Source organism: Triplophysa rosa, linkage group LG24, assembly GCF_024868665.1.
Source record: "Triplophysa rosa linkage group LG24, Trosa_1v2, whole genome shotgun sequence".
In the NCBI taxonomy this organism is placed as follows: Eukaryota; Metazoa; Chordata; class Actinopteri; order Cypriniformes; family Nemacheilidae; genus Triplophysa; species Triplophysa rosa.
This window is the reverse complement of record NC_079913.1, coordinates 7,231,664-7,250,496: the sequence shown is the minus strand read 5'-3', so window position 1 is coordinate 7,250,496 and position 18,833 is coordinate 7,231,664. Positions and strand designations below refer to the sequence as shown.

The window sequence follows — 18,833 nt, the reverse complement described above, 5'->3', positions numbered from 1 at the left end:
CAGTAGACGGTTTAGCAGCCGAGAATATCAACATAGAGTAAACGGCCGCTGAGCGAGAGCAGAACCAACACACACACTTAAAGTTACAGCCCGTCTGCTACAGGTTATCAAAGTCTCATCAACCCTAAAGTGGCTCTCCAGACTGTAGCCAGACCACTTTTACCTCTGTTCCATCTGCAACTGCAACTAGGATTACCTATACATCATTCTCTTATCTACCCTCCACCCCGCTCCCCATCTTTATGTTTTCTCCGTGCCTTTCTCGTCCACGAATCTGACCTCTGCTCGGAACATCTAGAGCCTCTCTCCATTTCTAATTCTCTTCCTTCTGTTCTGGTTGGTAATGGGATGGCATGAGGTTGTACCAGAGCCTGTGGATTCTCCTTTTGTCTTTCCTTTAGTGGAACTGATGGATCCTTTATGAAAATGATTTAAATTAGCTTTAGACATTTTGTTGGGAGTCTACAACGTCATTTCTATCATCATTATTGCCCTTTGGGTTTGAGGTTAGGGTTGAAACGTCTGGGGATTAGATCATGGTTTAAGGATTGGGGATTGGGATTCGGGGTTGGAATTACAATTTCAGGCAGGGTGTTAGGAATAGGGGTTAGAGATGAAGGTTAAAAATAGACGTTGAAGAACATTGCTCTCAACCAGCCGTTGCTTTGTTATTAAGAACTCAAGATATGGATAACGCTGAGGCTGTGATTGGTTGTTAGATATTCAGTTTTGTTCACCCTCATATCTGACCTCTTTTCCATCCAAAACCTCTCTTCTTTCCAAATTCTCTGTTCCTTCCATTCCAGCAGGTAATAAGATGGCGTGAGTTTGTATCAAAGCCCGTGGCTTCTTATTGGAACTGATGGATCCCGTTTTAAAACCGATGAAAATGAGCGTTTGTCATTTTTCTTCATAACAGCTTCATTTGTTTTGATTTCTGTCTGCCCGTCACACAGCCCGTCAGCTTCTAAATGAACATACATGTGGGTTTTTTTTAGAAGTGCACGCTTAACCTCTTAACCTCACTGGACCGGGAGTGCTTGTAAATGATGACAGATAGTCACATGTTGTCTATTAAAAGCGTGATCCCGGTTCAGCTAGGACGACCGTAAAACATGAAGTTAAATACACAGCGCTGGCGGGCCGATAGTTCATTAGTCTTGATTTAATAGAATTAAGACTGTTTGAGAAATGTGGTGGTATTTTAATAAGCTGAATACAGCACTTTGGGGCGTCTTTGTGTCTTTTGTCTGGGCTCTGTGGTCCTATTCTGCTCGGTGGAGAGCCGTTTGTCCATGCGCTATTGCACCTGAACAGTTTTGTCCAGTGAATCCCCCACAGACCGGCACACCTGTATGAAGTCCTTCATTTGCTAGTGTAGGGTGAAAAGAAAGGTTTCGGGATTGAGGATCATTTCTCTCTGTCCTTTCTGTCATTTTCTGCTTTTTCTTTACAGCCTCGCTGTTTTATTAGAACTGTTCCTGCTTAAATGCATTTTTTCCTCTGTTGATGTGTGTGACGTTGTCTTTGTTAAAATCAGGGCCCAGAATTTACTTTTTTCACATCTGCTGGGTTTCAGCCATGTTGAGAACATTTACTAGTCAGAAATATTTCTTACTGGCCATGACTTCATGTTAATGCAGTCGACAATGTCATTTTGTAAAGAATCGCCGTTTTCACAAATTTGCGTTTTTGTTGTTTATACAAAAACAATATTGATTTTGAAAACTTACACTTCGCAACCCGTTTTCAAAGGTTTTCTTTTTCAGGCACTCAAAACGCTGTTGTTGTGTAAATGAAACATTTGAAAACTTATAAAAAATGTTACATTTTTACATGTATACTCTATAAGGTTGAACTAGTCTCCATGATGAATACAAGAATATAAATTATAATTTTGTTCTTCCTAATTTTATTCAGTTTTGAATACAAGGAACATTCCACATTTGTTTTCCACATTGAGTTTTGTAGTTTTGTCGAAAACAGTATTCTGAATATTCTTTCGATGGTATATTTTTGATGCGAGTCTCTTTTCTTTAAAAGGCATTTTCTATTTGATTCGTTTGTGTCTTTTTGTATGCTTGCGTCTGACTGTAAGCATCAGACGGCCATTCTTATGTTGCTTTTTCATTTTTGCATTGTTTTAATAAAACACAGCTTTAATTATTAAATACATCAATTACTACTAGCTTTTTTCTTGAAGTGGTCATTTTAGGCTTTGTTTAGACACTAGACATTCTTTTTAATCATCCTTATGACTTTAAGATATTTTAAGTGTACTATTTGTATGCCATTCATAGGCTAAAAGTAGGTCTCTAATACCCTAACTTTAACATTTGCTCAACCAATGATTCTGGTGTGGAGATTCCTGTTCATCCAACCAATGTAAGAGAGGGGGATGGCTTAGAAAACAGTAAGTTTACTTTAAATACAGAAGTTACATATGCATTTTTCCGTCTCTCTCGTGATAAAGCTTCTCATATCTGTGTGACTCTCTCAGCCCTCCGTGTCACATTCATCCGAGCGCCTACACGCTGTGATTTATGACCCACATCTACTTCTCTTCCACCAAAATCCATTGCAGCTTTACTGAGGGATTTACACAGAGACATAAATAAATATACACACACCTATGATATTATAGAGCTGTCCTGCTTTCTGCTGCTTGATCTGTGGATGGAGAGAGAGAGAGAGAGAGAGAGAGAGAGAGAAGGTGGTGCTCTGCTTCTTTGAAATAAATCTATTTTCCCTATAGTGCTGTAGCTTTTTGCTAAAAAGGCTTTCCGTCTTATATTTCTCAACTCTTATTATGTTTCCTTTTGCTTATTTTGTTCAGTTTTACATCACAAGCCTAAAAGGGGGGGTCATAGACACCAGCTGTGTGTATTTTAGCGTATAGACTGAGGAACGAATGCATAGATAGAGAAAAGGAGGGATAAGAAACGTGAGAGAGAATCCCCGGTCCATCCGGGACCCAAAGACTTGAGACTGGTGACTGACAGCAGCCGTCCATTCATTCCTCCGTTCATCTGCCCTTCAGAGCCTCTAATATGAATGATGCAGCGGATTAAACCGCGTCTGATCTAAAAAAAGAGTGTCTCCCTGAATAGAGCAGGATAACATCTCCCTCCCGCCCCAATCCTTTCTTTGCCTCTTTCTGTCCCAAAGGTCACTTCTGTCAAATGAAGAGTTTTGTGTGTGTTTTAATCCCCTGGGGATGTCATTTTTTGGACTCGCTGGGCCTGAGATTTCATGAGAATTGAGGGATCTTCTCATTTGCATATTTGGTGTCCTTCCGACAAAATGTTTTTTTGGTTGAAATTTGGTGTTTTTGTGACCTTGAGTTGTTGATCGGGATCTGTAAGGTGTTGTGAAATCCAGCAGGCAGCCGGTCAGGAAACTCTATGCTGTCTGGGTCACAGTTTGGTTATTTTTGGGTTGTTTTTGAAAAACTCACTTGGGTAGACATTCGAGGTTACCATAGTGTGTGCGTGTGTCAGGGTCTTCGGACGGTTGAAGGTCTCTTCAGCTGATATGTTGTGAAGCAGCACCTCATTAGACCTGCACTGTGTTTCAATGTGCAATTATCCTGCAAAGTAATTCTGTACAGATCAATTCCATTATTGATTAGCGATTGATCTGATGTTTACTTGAGAAAACACAGCAAGAACATCATTTAACAGCTCTTTGTCACTGCCACTGGATTAGTTTATTAAAAATTTGATGGATGTAATTATGATGGATGGACACATTTATTTACTGATTTTTTCTGCACTTTGACTTTTTCCCCTTGCTTGTTTTGTCTCTGTCTCAGGCGATATGAAATTAGTCCGGTGTGCAGTGACCTTCAGGGTGAGATTTTGAAGTGCTACAGGGAAAATGCTGGAAAGACTTTGCAGTGTTCCAACATAGCCTCACGTTACCTCCAGTGTGTCAACAATGCTAAACAGGTGAGTGTGTATCTGCATACCTACTTTACTTACTAGTAGAAAAAGACAAATCGCACACTAAAAGTGTTTGGTTATTTTCAACCCAGCGTTGGGTAAAAAATGAACAAACTCAATCGTTGGGTTACAAAAAAACTTTTGCTGGGCTGTTTTGACCCAAAAGGCTGGGTTGTTTTAACCAAACAGTTGGGTTTGTCCTTTTTTGACCCAACGCTGGGTTGAACATAACTCAGCATTTTTTTACAGTGTAGTTTAATTAATTTACAAATATCATTAAGCAAATTGTTGAATCTATTTTTTGTGTCAAAACAAGTCTCGAGTCTATGCAGATGTTTCATACTAACTTTTATTGTTCCAAATGACAACAAAAAAGTTATATATTATATTTTTATATATATATCCATTTAGTAAATGTGAATGGGGATTAAGGCTGTCAAGGCTGTTCCAGAAAATAAACTTGTTTGGAAAAACGTAAGGGGGACCAAATGACAAAAAATGTCATTTGTAATAAGGCCGTGAAACAACTAACCGCGATTAATCGCATCCAGAGTAAAAGTTCGTGTTTACAAAATATATGTGCACTGTGCTTATTATTTTGGATTTATAAAAACATAGACATGCATGCATATATTTAAGAGAAATATCAAATATAATAATTAATAAACATTTATATATAATTAAGATTATTGGCTAATTTAAATAAATATACATGTATGTGTTTATACAAAATTTGCACAGTTCAGAGACATATATTATAACTAGGGCTGTCAACGTTAACGTGTTAACGCATGCGATAAAATTTGTTAGATTAACGCATTAAAAGTATTTAACGCCATTAACGCAACATCCATTTTTTCTGTCTTCATTGTCTAAGCGTTACATTATATAATCATGCTCTTGTTCTTATAAAGGCCTTTAAACTATTTAGGCGCGTTGTATTGGCACGTCCAGTATAGATTGACAGCTTCTGGCTGTGGAACACGCTCAACGCAACGCGACAGCGGTCCTGTTAAGGCTGCGTCAAAATCTGTCAGACTGCGCACCAGTATTCATGCTTGAATGAAGAAAAACACACAAGATTATGCCAGAGAGCACATTTTGTCTAGTAGTTTCGCAAGCAGTCTTCAACGAGTTAAATAAAGTTTTAAATGAATGCATAAGTAGTGAAAATAGGAGACGCATTACACCTGCTTAGAGCAGCAGCTCTTAAAGGGGCCGCGTTCTTAAAAGTGATGATGTGACTCCTGTCACTAATGTTAATCAATGAACGAAAGAGAAGAAGAAATCAATGTGATTTTGTAGCTTTAATGAGGATTCTACTGTATTTCATTTATTTAGCAGTAAAGACTAAAGTGTTTGAGAACTTTATTTATTTATTTCTCTTAGCACACTTTTTATAATGGGTTTGATTTGTAGAAAAAAAATGATATATTTAAGAAATACATCAGTTGCAAAGCCAACAATATTAGAATGTTGGTTTCATTCATAAAATGATGCTGTTAAAGAAATGTGTTGTTTCTACATTAATTTGGAGATAAAATGTGAAATTATTAGAATGTAAAAGTATATTTAAAAACATAAATGCTGTGTGTGATTAGTTAGTTAGTTCTAATCGATTGACAGCACTAAAATAAACATGTTAAACAAAATAAATAGTGTATGTTTAATTTCACTATACGTGTGTGATTTTTTAAAATGAAAATGTAATCTATTGACAGCCCTAATTATAACACAAACTTTTATTCTGGATGCAAGTAATCACGATTAATTGTTTGAGAGCCATAATTTTTAAGTGAAATGTCCCTTTTTAAGTGTTGTGTAGAAATAACATTCTAGTGTGTATTAGACTTTGCATGTTTGTATGTGCGTGTTATACCGTTTCTCCAAAAGCCCATCACATGAATTAGCTTCCACAGCTCCGCTTTAACCCACAGCATCAAGACCCAGTGAACCAGCCCCGCCATACTTGCGATCCCTGTAATAACATTGTAGGCTCAGACGAAAGACTCATTTCCATAATACCAGCTGACAGCTGCTGTTCTTGGTCCTAAGTGTGTGTTAAATGAAGTAAGAGGGAACAAGGGTTGTGTCATTTAAATACACCGTCCCACAATCCCTGCCGCAACGTCCCTGCTCCTGATCCTGAAATAGGCAAAATTTTGAAAATCACTCCAGCAATTCCAGACAAACACAATTTATATTCAGATGGGGCTTTCCATTAGATTTTTACAGCAGCACAGTTTCGGGAGCGAGGGCGAAAGAGAAAGAATATTGCTCTCTGGGGCATAAGTATTAAAGCTCTGCTGTGAATTCTCCGCCACTTAGGCAATACATCATGTAAATAAAGATATGTTTTATTCATTCTTATCTTGCGCCAAAGTTACATGTAACTTATTTAGCATTTCTAATGTTGCTGCATTGGTGTTTGTTTATATGCACGTTCATGCATACTTAGGACTGTACTGTACTTACTCGTAATGTTTTGTCAATTTAATATGGATTCTAATGACGGCGTAGGGTATTTTATGATTTTATTGACTGTGCTGTGAGGATCAGGGCTTACCTGTGTAATAAACTTTTATTAGTCACACAGGAACACAACACAAAAAACAACAGCAAGATAACAGAACTGCTTAACAATGTTTATGTGTATATGGGTTAGAATTGTGGGAGATCTTCACACAACAAATTTAGGCAATATAAATATGTATGTACTGTATATATGTTTTTCATTTTTTAGTCACTGAAGTACCACTTTAGAAGAACTCTCTCCTCATTCTTATTTGTGGGTGGTCATTTTCTCTCAGTCACATATTTTTACGCAATTTTATACTGTGTTTACACCAATACTGTGTTACATTTTTAGGAATAAGTAAGTCATAATATACATCCAGATGGTTGTTATCGCTTTGTAAACCCCGGCAGGGTGGTCAGGACCCCTACACAAAGCGCCTTTAAGCCAAGACACCAAGTTCAAACAAGGCAAACATGCAATTTGGTTTAATCAGTTTGGTCAAGATGACTCGCAGTGAGTAAATGTTGCAGCTGACCAATCAGAGTTGAGTATTCTAGAGAGCTGTATGATAAGCCTTTTCAAATACTATTAATACCAAATTATCTTTGTAAATGGGAAAAATGTTAATAGGTTTACTCCGTCTGAGTTAAACCAATAACTAGTTTGAGTATTTTTGAATCATAAGAGCAATTTGTTTATGAATCAATCAACACCAATCACTATAAATGTTTGTTGCTGCAGAAACAAAATAATAGCATCGTGTTTCTATTTATTGTCTTTATCATCGTGCTTGCATTTACTTTTAAAGGGAAAGTTCACCTAAAAATTCTGTTATCATTTACCTGTATGACTTTCTTACAAAACATAAAGAAGATATTTTTAAGAATGTCGGTAACCAAACAACAGCGGTACCCCTTCACTTCTACTGTATGGACACAAAGTCAATGCAAGTCAATGGGGACCGCCGTTGTTCGGTTACCAACATTCTTTCAAATATCTTCTTTTGTGTTCTGCGTAAGAATAAAAGTCATACAAGATTTAAAATGACAAAGGGTGCATGAATGATGACAGAATTTTCACTTTTGGGTGAACTATCCCTTTAAATGTTGTTATGCGACACACCAGTGAAGAACCGCTGTCCTTGGACATTGACTGAGGTCTCCAGATCTTTGTCTCTTCTGTTTAATCAATTGACCACCAGAACTACAATGGCTTTGACCTGCCACATACTCTTGAGGTTTTTCATCAGTTCCCTGTGCTTTCCAGCACTGCCACATCTATCAGCCCTACGGTTTTTCACCGTTTGTCTACATTTACAATCATCATTTGTCCTCCAGCCCTGGCTTGTCTGTCTGGATCAGAACGTCCCGCAGGATCTTATCCACATGCTTGACAAAGAAGGAAGACTGGATCAAGCCACCATGTATAATTTGTATTAACACCTCTTATTGAAGCTATCTAGATAGTATGGATCTAATCAGTGGTCACCATAGCTAAAGAGCAAAGAAGAATGAGTTCCCTCGATACACAATCACCGGTGGAAAGGGTAATGACAGTGATCGGTCATGGCTGAGGCTTTGTGAACATAATTACTCCATGGTTTATCTATCCTGGACTGATAATATTTGGCTGTGACCTTCTTCTCGTTCTTCCATCACTTTGGGAAGCAGTAACTGCGGTACAAGTGCTCAAGCCGATAGTACCCTGAGCGTGGAGATAAAGCATTCACCCTCTTCCTCTCAAGGCACCAATACTACTTTATCACCAGCGATCTCGCTCTTTCTTATTCTTAACACGTGGTCAAGCGTTCTTCACCTTCTCTCGTTTTTCTCTACTGTCTTCCTAGGAAAGAGCGGAAGAGTTTGGGAGTGGTGCAAGTGTTTGTGCCATGACATTTTGCTGGAGGAGCATCTGTGTGCTTTAGAGCAGTGGTTCTCAAACTGGGGGCCCCAAGATGGATCCAGGGGGGCCACAGATTTTGTGGCATTTTATGAAATATAGAAATTTATCATCGATTTTATGCAATCAAACATCAGAAAAATGACACCACCAACCAAAAGAATTGAGGTTCCAGCATTGTATAACTGAATGTTTTTGGTTTAATAAAAATTCTAAGTTTAAGATTATACGTCTTTATATGGGGGGCCGCAAAGCGATGCACTTAACACAAAGGGGGCCTTACAACGAAAAAGTTTGAGAACCACTGCTTTAGAGGGTTGGGACAAATGCAACCACCTGTTTAAGTGTCTTTTTCTCGTCTTAAACTTATTTGGAGTGTTATAATGTATTATTCATTTGAGCTTTGAGTGTATGAGAGAGATGAAAAATGTGTAAGTTCATTGTGTTGGTCGGGACATATTTCCTAGATAATTTTTTTATACAGAATTTGGCTCTGTTCTGTTGTGTCTTGTGTGGTCAAGAGAGGTTAGGGTTATAAATAAATACATAAGTATAAATAAATTCAAAGTGACCAGTTATACAGTAGTTTTGAGATGTGCACCTTTTGAGGCAGCAAGGTTATTATTATACAGTTAACCTTTATGTCCATCTTACCATGTAGCCTTCTTTTTACATCATATTTAAGCACAAAACATTCCTTCTGAAACCTTGTATGTCCAAATGAGCTGTTTTTCAGGAAATGGGAAAAAAAACTCTTGAGCTTTTTCAATTAATGCAAACTGTGTTGTCAAAGTTGAATAGCACTTTTAATACTTTTTATTGGTTAGATGTTTGAAAAACCCAGTGACAAACATAAAGGGTGACTAATAATAATGATTTATGGCAAAAAATCAAGAAATATGGAGATAAGAGGTTTCAGAAGGACAGCAGCGATATACTATGTATGTCTATGCAAAACATGTACTCAAAAGAACATAATACACCCTATGTTTCTCTTTCTTTGTTGCTTTTTTTACTTTATCAGTGTGGTACGAAACTTGATTTAGGACACTTGCTACGTGAGTCATGGACATGATTTGAATAGGTTAAATGGTCCTAAAAAGGCACACTTTTTTGGGAGGGGTTTGGTCTTTGGTTAAAAAAAAGAAACGAATGGGAAACAAACAAAATAAAAGTACTAAATAATGTGTGGTTCTTTTAAAAGTCACATGTTTATTCCTGACCACCATAGAAAATGCATGGAAACAGAAAAAAATATTATATTTAATGAAAAAAGATCATAATTACTGCATAAATCCCAAAAATGTAAGAATAAAATATGATTGAACAAAGATATATATTGAATTCACTGAAAAAGTAAAGCTCGATTTTAGGTGTCCGTTCACTTTTGACCCAGACTATCAATCTGACCTCTAAATGAGAGTTGAAATATTCTGTGAATAAGATACAGTCAATAGACTTCTTCTGCGACCTCATCTGCGTTTCTGGTGACCCCACACAAGGTCACAATTGCAAGATTTTTGACCTCTATTATTTACTGTACACATGCCTTAATATGAGTTCAAATAAGGATACATACTCTTTGATGTTTTCTTCCATAACAGCCGTCTCTTCCCCTCTTTACATTCTCTTCCATACTCTCTCTCTCTCTTTCTCCCTGCCTCACCCCTCCTCCAGAGATTCCATTTCCTGTTATCGGGTGAAGTAGCCTGTGAGAGATGCGTATTGACAGGAATAAAGAACCGTATGTTTACGTTCAGGCGTGTGTTGGGGCTTTTTGCGTCCTCTGTGGTTTGCCATGTGGTTTGCTTTTCACCTATCTGTCTCTACTTTGTTTCTCTCACAAACATACTCTCTTGCAATTCACTCTGTGTCTATTTGAGCCGTCTCCTCGTGTATTTGTATGCAGGTCCATTTTGTCCCTAACACATATTTTGTCTCTTTCTAGGAGAAGTTAAGGACTGGAGGTTAAGTTTCAGAGCAGGAAGCGAGGGAGACCCGCGTGTATCCATGATCTCACCGTTTATCGACTGTTGCCAAGGAAAGACACCATCCAGAGGCGCACCTGATTCACAAGAGCAGTAAAATGAGACACACCCTCAGACCTTTCTCTTTTCCACCACCCTTTCCCTCCACTTTTACCTTCCCTCCTGCTGTTTCTCCTTTCTACAGAAATGGAGAAAATGGGCATTAATGGACAGAACAGAATGGGCACCGTGCAGTCCAGCCCAATAAGCACTGGTGATTGTAGGTGGAACCGAATGTTCTAGACACTGAACCAAAAAGCAAACATCTCATCATGGTTTACCTAGGCTGATACACAACGCGAGAAACTGTAGAAGCACATTGAGTTGATCACGCTAGCCCAAGCTTGACCCAACCACAACAATCTCAGAACTCCAATCCAGTAGCTTTGAAATCAAAGTTGGGTCTAGATTTGGTCGGTTTGCCTTTGAACACTGACGTATCATCATTCACCATTTTTGCCTCTACCCTGGTAGCCAATCACAATTCTCCACCACACTCCTCATTGCACTTGACACATCTTCAAGCTGTTCATTGTGTTTTTGTGCGTACCGTTCATAATCCACTTGATTTGTTTTGTGTTGTCGTTCACACGAGGCGTTCGGTCCGAGCCTCTGATCTGCTTTGAAGAATTAAACTATGAAACCCTGAACCACTTCAGCCCGTGTCCTTTTATTGTCTTGTTAAAAAAGATGCATGTTTTTAATGCATTGATGCTGTTCGTAGTCATAGTAGATTAGGGTTTCATGAAAAGCATTTTTAATGCACAGAGATAAATGAAGAGAGAGAGAGAGCAGATGCTACCAAGAATGAGAGTATTTGAGAGTAAAAGCACGTTTGCATCCTAAAGCGTAGCCTCTCTCTCTCTCTTATATCTCTTTCCTCTCTTTCATTCTTCGCACCATTTTAAATTTATCCGTCAGGCTATGCAGTGTCGCTCCAGTAGTTCTTGAGAGGAGTGAAAATGCCTCTTCACTTTCAGGCTAAAATCCCTTTTACGCGCACACACGCTTTTCTAAAGTTGCCAGCCATGAGAACTCTTCACCATGCCAGATCAGTCCCCGTGCACTGATGGTTCAGAAACACAAACATACAATCTTCTTCATCTCTTGACTCCAGACGGCATGCAAAATGGATAACGCAATGACTCAACTGATACATAAGACCACTTGGTATTGTGTATATGGAAATTGCAGACTTACTAAACTGTGACACGTTATAGAAGTAAAATGGGTTGTAATTGCTGTCCGTGGGACACTGTCCTATTTTGGTATCTATGTCCTATAAAAATTTTAACGTTGTTTGTTTTTTTTTTTTTTAATTCTTTAAGACAAACCATGTGGAAATAATCATTCAATACCATAACTGAGTATTTTCTCCTTAAAACAGCAGTTAGCCAATGACAATCTCATAAAAACAGTTTTCTACGCCACAAATATGTTGAAACCAATCATGTCACAGTTGACTGAGTGGATCAGGTAGTACGAGCTGGTGTGATTTGACTGGAGGCGGAGACTAATTTGCATATTCATGAATCCCTAGGCTCCTAACGCAAATGTGGAGTTGCATTCAAGGTATTTAAAAACATGAAGAACTTATTTAAAAAGTCTATCTTTATATATGTAAATGTGTCATTTTAATGATCAAAGATGATTTTTAATGGATACAATTCTTCGTCTTTTTCGTTTTTCCACTGACATCACGCCCACAGATTCTACTCGTCTCTCAAAACTCCAGGGTTTCTCCATCATTGCCTCTCAGCAATCAGAGGTTAATCTTCATTCTGTAAAGAGTATTCCTCTCAGGGCAGATCTACCTCTCATCTTCTCTCAGAGCAGCTAGGGGAAGAAACTCCTAAGTCCTCTCAACTTTATCGGCTGTTTTCCTCTTTTCTTCTCTTTCTGATAGCTTGTCTTATTGTTCCTGTTTGTGCGGTGTGTGAATGTTTCTGCCGGCTGTAATCGAAGAGTTTCTCACAGGGGGATTATGGAATTCTCTCAGGTTCTCTAATTCCTTCCAAACCAACGCTTGGCATTATGGGAATGACAGCTGCTGAAGCACCTTTGCAGTTTACTTGTAATACCTTAAAGACTCAATGTAGTGGTTTGACAGACACATTTTTCTTTTCTGTGTAAAAGCTGCAGTATGTAACAAAATAAAAATATATTATTGAACGAGTACATTAAAATTAAAAAATCTGTGTTTAATACTGTTTCGAGTTGTTCCAAGTTTGTATAATTTTTTTTGTTCTGTTGAACCCTGAGAAAGCTTGCAACCAAACAGTTCTTGGCCACCATTGACTACAATAGTAGGAAACATTACAATGGTAGATAAAAGTGCCCTAGAACTGTGTGCTTTCTTACATTCTTCAAAATATCTTCTTTTGTTTTCAACAGAAAAACAAAATTTATAAAGCAGTTTTTACTACTATGGTTGTCAAGGGTAGCCAATAACTGTTTGGGTTCTAGCATTCTACCAAATATCTTTCTCTGTGTTTATCAGAACAAAGATTTTTTTACAGATTTGGCACAACTTGAGAGTGAGTAAATGAAGACAGAATTAACATTTATTGGTGAACTGTTCCTTTAAGTGGAAGGCATGGCATTTCTCTGACCAATAGGAAGTTAGGAGGCGGGACTTGTTGGCATGTTCTGGTATAAAATACTCCTCCTGTTTGATGTACCTGCAGCACACCGGTCCTGCCGTGGGGCGACTCTCAGTTCATTATTTTAATGGGAAGGCAGATGGCACGCTTGTCTATGGGCTCTGCTAGTCTGATGGCTCTATTCATTAACAAGCTATATCCTCTAACACTCTCTCCAAATAATTTATAAACTGCAGACTTTCTCTCTTTATCTTCCTCCTCTATCTCTATGCTCCACAATGTCTCCTCACCAAAGAGCCGCTAGCTAAGACGCCATCTTAGAATAATTATTCATTTGGATCAACAGTTGAAAAATAATGTTTTCATCCTCTGACTCTGCTGTTCATGGAGAGCTACACTGTATATGATAGCGATTCTGGTCATTTGTCTCCTGAAACGTTTAGGAGGTCCTTTGCTTTTCCATTTGGCCAAAAGGTTATTTTAATTGACCTGTTAAATATGGCTGAAACATTCAATTTGATTGTTGCTAATGTAATTCAGCCAAAAATGGGGCATGTTGGATTAATTGAATTTGGCTAAATAATGCATAAATTGATGTATCGTTAACTTTGCCCAGGTAAAAGGAGAGAGAGAACATAAGTAGGTTTGAGAGATTGTTTAATAAAAAAAATGTGATTTGTGATCACCAGAGGGAAGTGAATTTCATCTTTTCCTGCCTTTACAGGTAAGAAAACAGGAGCAGTTTTCACAGCTATTTTGTAAATGTTGGTCTGTATACATGTGTGTACACACTGAGTCTTGTAAATGTGAATTATTGTCTTAAAGAGCCTTGACCTTAAGTAACAGCTCATTCTTAAAGCTGCTTTTTTCTGTTTCTACAGCATGGCAGTGGGTAGTCCCGCCCACTGTGAAATATCATTGGTCCGAAATCCAGCTCTATTAAGCTACATAATAAAGAACACTGTAAGAATTAATGTGCTGAGTAAGTTAAGACATTTTATCCCTTACTTGATCTCATCAAAATAATTTATCCAATTTCAACTTCATAAGTTTTATGAAATGCAATTTTTTTTTTGTCAGATCTATGTCATTATATCATCAGCCAATTTCATTTAACTTAAAATATTTTTTGAAGTGATTTTTACATTTAACAAATATGTTCTGATCATCTTCTATTGTGCTGCATCGTGCCGCTAATTCACAAGTCGGGACAGACATATTTTCTAACGCTAGAAACTAAAAAAGATGCTACAGAGGGGTTTTTTGCAGCAATGTCATAAAATATCCCATAAGAAGCTGTTAGTTCTTTTCATAGTTTGTGGAACTTTTTTACACTACAGAGAATCTTTTGTGCAACTGAAAAGTTTGGTCACTTTAAAGGTTCTAAGGAACCATAGCTTGACATATTTTAGGACCCTTTTTTATTATGATACAGTATATGATGGCAACAACATCCGGGTGGACACATTTTTGAAGTTTCGGAAGTCTTGGACTCTCTTTTGCTCCACCATGTGTTTATTATGTTAAAAAACGTATTAAACGTATGTGTTTATGTGCATGTGTGTGTGTGAGATCTGGCAATCCAATACTGTAAAAAAATGTAATTTTTCGTTTATTTATTTTTTTACAGATTTTCCACGTAAAACCGTTTACTGTTTTTTTTTTTACAGAATGTGTATGTATTTTTTGAAATACAGACAAAAACCGTAAAATTACAGAAAAAGACCGAAAAATCAGGGGAACTGTAATTTTACAGGGGAAAAACGTTATTTTACATCTGGCACCCCAGCTGCCAGAAAATTTCTGTTTTCTTTAAACAATATTTCTTCTTTTTACAGTTTATTTTTTTAAATACAGTCAAAAACTATAAAATAACAGAACAAGACAAAACATTTACAAGAAAAATGGGGAAAACAATTTAATATATACAGTATCCTTATATCCTATAATTTTACCGCAAAAAAAACTCCAGTTTATTAGGGATTTTTTTTACAGTGAAGTTTATGCTGGACATGCATATTTCCTCCTGAGATGAGGAACACAATAATGAAGTTCAGTGCTGCTGTCTTGGCGACAGGCAGTAACTGGAGGCTGACCTTGTGGGCTGAAGGTATGCGAGTGTGTGGCCTCAGGGTACATGTTTGTGGGAGATGAAAGAGAAATGTAAGAGTCCGAGATCATTTTAGAAGATACACACACAATTCTGGGACTGTACACACCTGCCATTGAAAGCTTTTCCCTGGTATGTTTGAACTTTTTGTTTGAACCATTTTAAAGTATAAATACCAAGAGGAAGAAAGCAGCATCTTTGTGCAACTTGACACATGGCTTGTCTCTAATTGATCCACAGGTGCACAAGCATTAAACTACACATACATCTATTTTCACACTATATAGACTCTCTCTCTCTCTCTTTCTGTTCAAGAGTGTAGTGAACATAAATCTATCCATGTGTGAACACTCAATCCCTTTTACTGAGGAACTGGAAAACTGGTTTTCCCTTTGAGGGGATTTGAATTATTTCCCCTGCTAGTGTATTAGCTCCAGTCGCTCTGTCTGGATGTACTGCTGCTTCTCTGTTCATCCCTCCCTCTGTGGAACAGTAAAATGTCTTCAGTCCCTTTTACAAGGCAGTAATGTTCTCTCCCGCCCTAATCCTGCTCTCGTCTGTTTTATTTGTGTGGTGTGGGGAGGGCAGGAACTTCCAAGCTTAGCGTCAGGCACAGACTGGCTGTTGGGAGCTCTTGGACTTGTGGGCTGTATACTGTATGTGAATATTAAATGTAAATATAAAAAGAGTTCCAGTAAAATATCTGTCAAATTATTTTTATTAGTTGATCTATTAAAACAGACTGGATGCTTATGACTGTTGGGTTGTGATTTTTTATCTTTCTGTGTCTCTCTCACCTTCAAACCCATGCAAAACACTTACGGACTGAAGAATATATTGTCTGATTCAACAAATGCCAAGTGTACGTCTCTCGAGAATCGTTCACACCTTTCCCTCTGCCGCACGCACATTATCGTCGGTATATGGCTGCGTCCCCGTCCTCTTTTATTGGTTTGTGTCTCCGGCTTGGGGGATTCCACCAGGGGATTGTGTGTAGAAAAATAAGCCTGTCTCCATCCCGACTCGCCTGCAAAGCTGTGTAATTTCAGTTAGACGTGTTAAAGCTCTTTCAGGTCCTTCTGCAAAGAGCTCTGGGATTCGCAGAATCTCTCCCTTTATGGCACGTCCAAACACACACCTGCTTTCATACGTGTGCGTATCGTAGCGCAGGAGCGATAACACGCTTGCGTCCCTGTGGACTGACCTGTGCGCACATACATAAATGCGATATATGTGTCAAACTCTGATGGAGTGGATAAATATATATACACGTATCTATTTTTGTATATACATGTGCTGATAAATGAGGACGTCTGTTTATTTTACGTTATTTTTATAGAAAGGCTATGTATATAAATATCCTGTACTTTCTTGGTTATTTTCTTTTACATTTACATTTATTCATTTGGCAGATGCTTTTATCCAAAGCGACTTACAAGTAAGAGAGCACAGAAACATTTTGACGCTAGACAGTACCGTTAGTTTACAAGTAGTTCAGTTTAGTTAGCTGCTGATATTGCTTCGTTATTTATAGATTTATAAACTACTAGCTTTGCAGCTTTTTGGATCTGTTCTTTCTGTCAGACCAATCTGACTTAGTGCATAGTGTCACTTTATAAGATGCTGTTGTCTAAAGAATAACAACACAAATTGCTTCGTCTTTATCTTTTCTAGCCGATGCTGTGAGGTCATGCTGGTTAATGATTCATGTTCACTAAAAGACACCTTTTTTTCTATTGTTTGGGCTACTAGTTGATGCATGTAATGTGATGTCGTTTTTAACACTGTATTTTAATGCATGTTTTAAATGTTCATGGTGACCTTGACCCTTAGTCGGGACTGTTTCAGGACTGTTTTCAGGTGCTCATCTACAATCCTATGCCGACTCGCTTAAGGTCTGCCTCTATTCTGCTACAAAAATGCCACTTTTGAGAATTCTGTGAAATTCCAAAGAAAAACATTCAAGCTCCATCCTACCACTTGTTGAGTATTCCTTTTTCACATTAGGGAAATGAGTTGTGTTGATCGTTTCAGTCACTCTTTTTGATTTCATTATATACCCTCCTTTTTCATTTCAGTTTTGAAAGCTTTATAGGCCAATATAATCCTCCTGTTATGTGCAAATTTTTTAATGTGTGTGGTTATATTGACCCCACAAATGCTTTTCTTAAATTAAAATTATTTTACCCAAACTTAGCCTACCTAATATTTTAAATAAAATATAAGGACAAAACATAACATTTTGAATTGTATGTATTTTAGGCTATTTGTACATTTAATTGATGAATTCTCCGTATTGAGTTCCTCTGATTCTCAGAGATGCTTCAGATTCTCTCAAAAGTTTAAATATACAAGGATACTTTTCAGAAGGTGCCAAAGTCGCTTTGGGGTCAGTTTGACCGAAAACATGCCTGGTTGGTTAAAGTCAAGTTTCTAATAGACCACTTCGCAAACACTGGCCCAGTTTCATTAAAAAAATTTTTGTATCTCACATATGTAATTAAATCTTAAAGATATTCCTTTAACATTTTGATTCGGTTATAAATGTCCTGTTGGTTGTATTCTGTTCAAATTTTTGTGCAGGAAGTTGGTCCAGCATTGTTTTCCAAAGTGGTCTATAAATTCATGTACACAATATGATGTTTTATTAACAAAGTTCGGGAGGAGCACGTGCAGATAACTAACCCGGCTGGCTTGCTATGATCAATCTCACCAATCAGATAACTAACCCGGCTGGCTTTCCATGACCAATCTCACAAATCAGATAACTAACCCGGCTGGTTTCCTATAACCAATCTCACCAATCATCCTTTTAGCTCGGGAAAAAAACCCTACAAATAGGCAAGACGCCTTACCCTCATTCTCTCAACATTTTCGCAGCATCCCTCCTCCACCCCAACTCCTCACCATCAGCCTGTTTTTACTGCAGTATATCGGGGGGAACAACCCGAGTCCGGGCACATACCGAGCCCGGGGCCCTCTCCCAGGACAAGGGGCAGGCGCTCAGAGTTCGAAGGAACGACCAAGCTCGGAGCCCTCTCACCAGGACAGCACGCCAAATACGCATATTATCCGTCCCTTATCATCCGTACTTATTATCTGCGAGGTGAACTCGTAAATCACATTGCGTTCTGAAATCACATGTGCAGGATGGGTTAAAAACAAAATCATTGGCACTGTGTTTGTGTGATGTGACGATACCACTCATAAACCCCCAACCCACCAGCCGTAGTCCATTTCCAAATTCCTTTTTTTCACAGTGGATATCTTCATAGACAAAAGAAGCCCATTAGAGGCTGTGTAGAGTCCTTCACTCAAGAGAAGTAATCTTAAAAGAGAGTCCAATCAGACCCAGCCAGCCCTAATGCCTGATGGCTTAATTACCTGTTCCTGTAATCCTAATCATACTTAAATATTTATAAGGGGGAAATCTTTTGTTTAGACTTGACCTTTCTCAGGGGCTCATTAGCGTCCGCTTATTACCTTGTTTTTTCCATTCTTTTACGACCCTCGGGCTGTTATTGATTTTGATTACGAACCTGACGCTGCGCCAAACGTGGGTTAATTCAAGAACGTCATGACATTTGCTTATCTGCGTCCGCTGCAAAGAGAATGCGCCAATGGGACGTTCCGTGCGCGCGCGTCTTTTTATAGGTCCGAGGAGACCGTCCGAAGCTTATCTGTAGCGCGCACCATTGTCTTTAATCGACCACGAATGAAGCAGATTCATAT

The 18,833-nt window shown here is 38.2% G+C and overlaps 1 protein-coding gene across 4 annotated transcripts in view; it reads left to right on the top strand.

Annotated features, from left to right (window-relative positions):
* Positions 1-12,552, top strand: part of chchd3a (coiled-coil-helix-coiled-coil-helix domain containing 3a) — a 55,116-nt gene extending 42,564 nt beyond the window's left edge. Inside the window, exons 9-10 of one of the 4 annotated variants that reach the window (XM_057324163.1) lie at positions 3,815-3,950; positions 10,310-12,552. In XM_057324163.1, the coding sequence (XP_057180146.1) occupies positions 3,815-3,950; positions 10,310-10,333 (160 nt within the window). In that variant the 3' untranslated portion in view covers positions 10,334-12,552. The remainder of the gene's footprint in view (positions 1-3,814; positions 3,951-10,309) is intronic. The other 3 variants (XM_057324164.1, XM_057324165.1, XM_057324166.1) reach the window with 3 other exon arrangements.
* Positions 12,553-18,833: the final 6,281 nt, after the last annotated feature.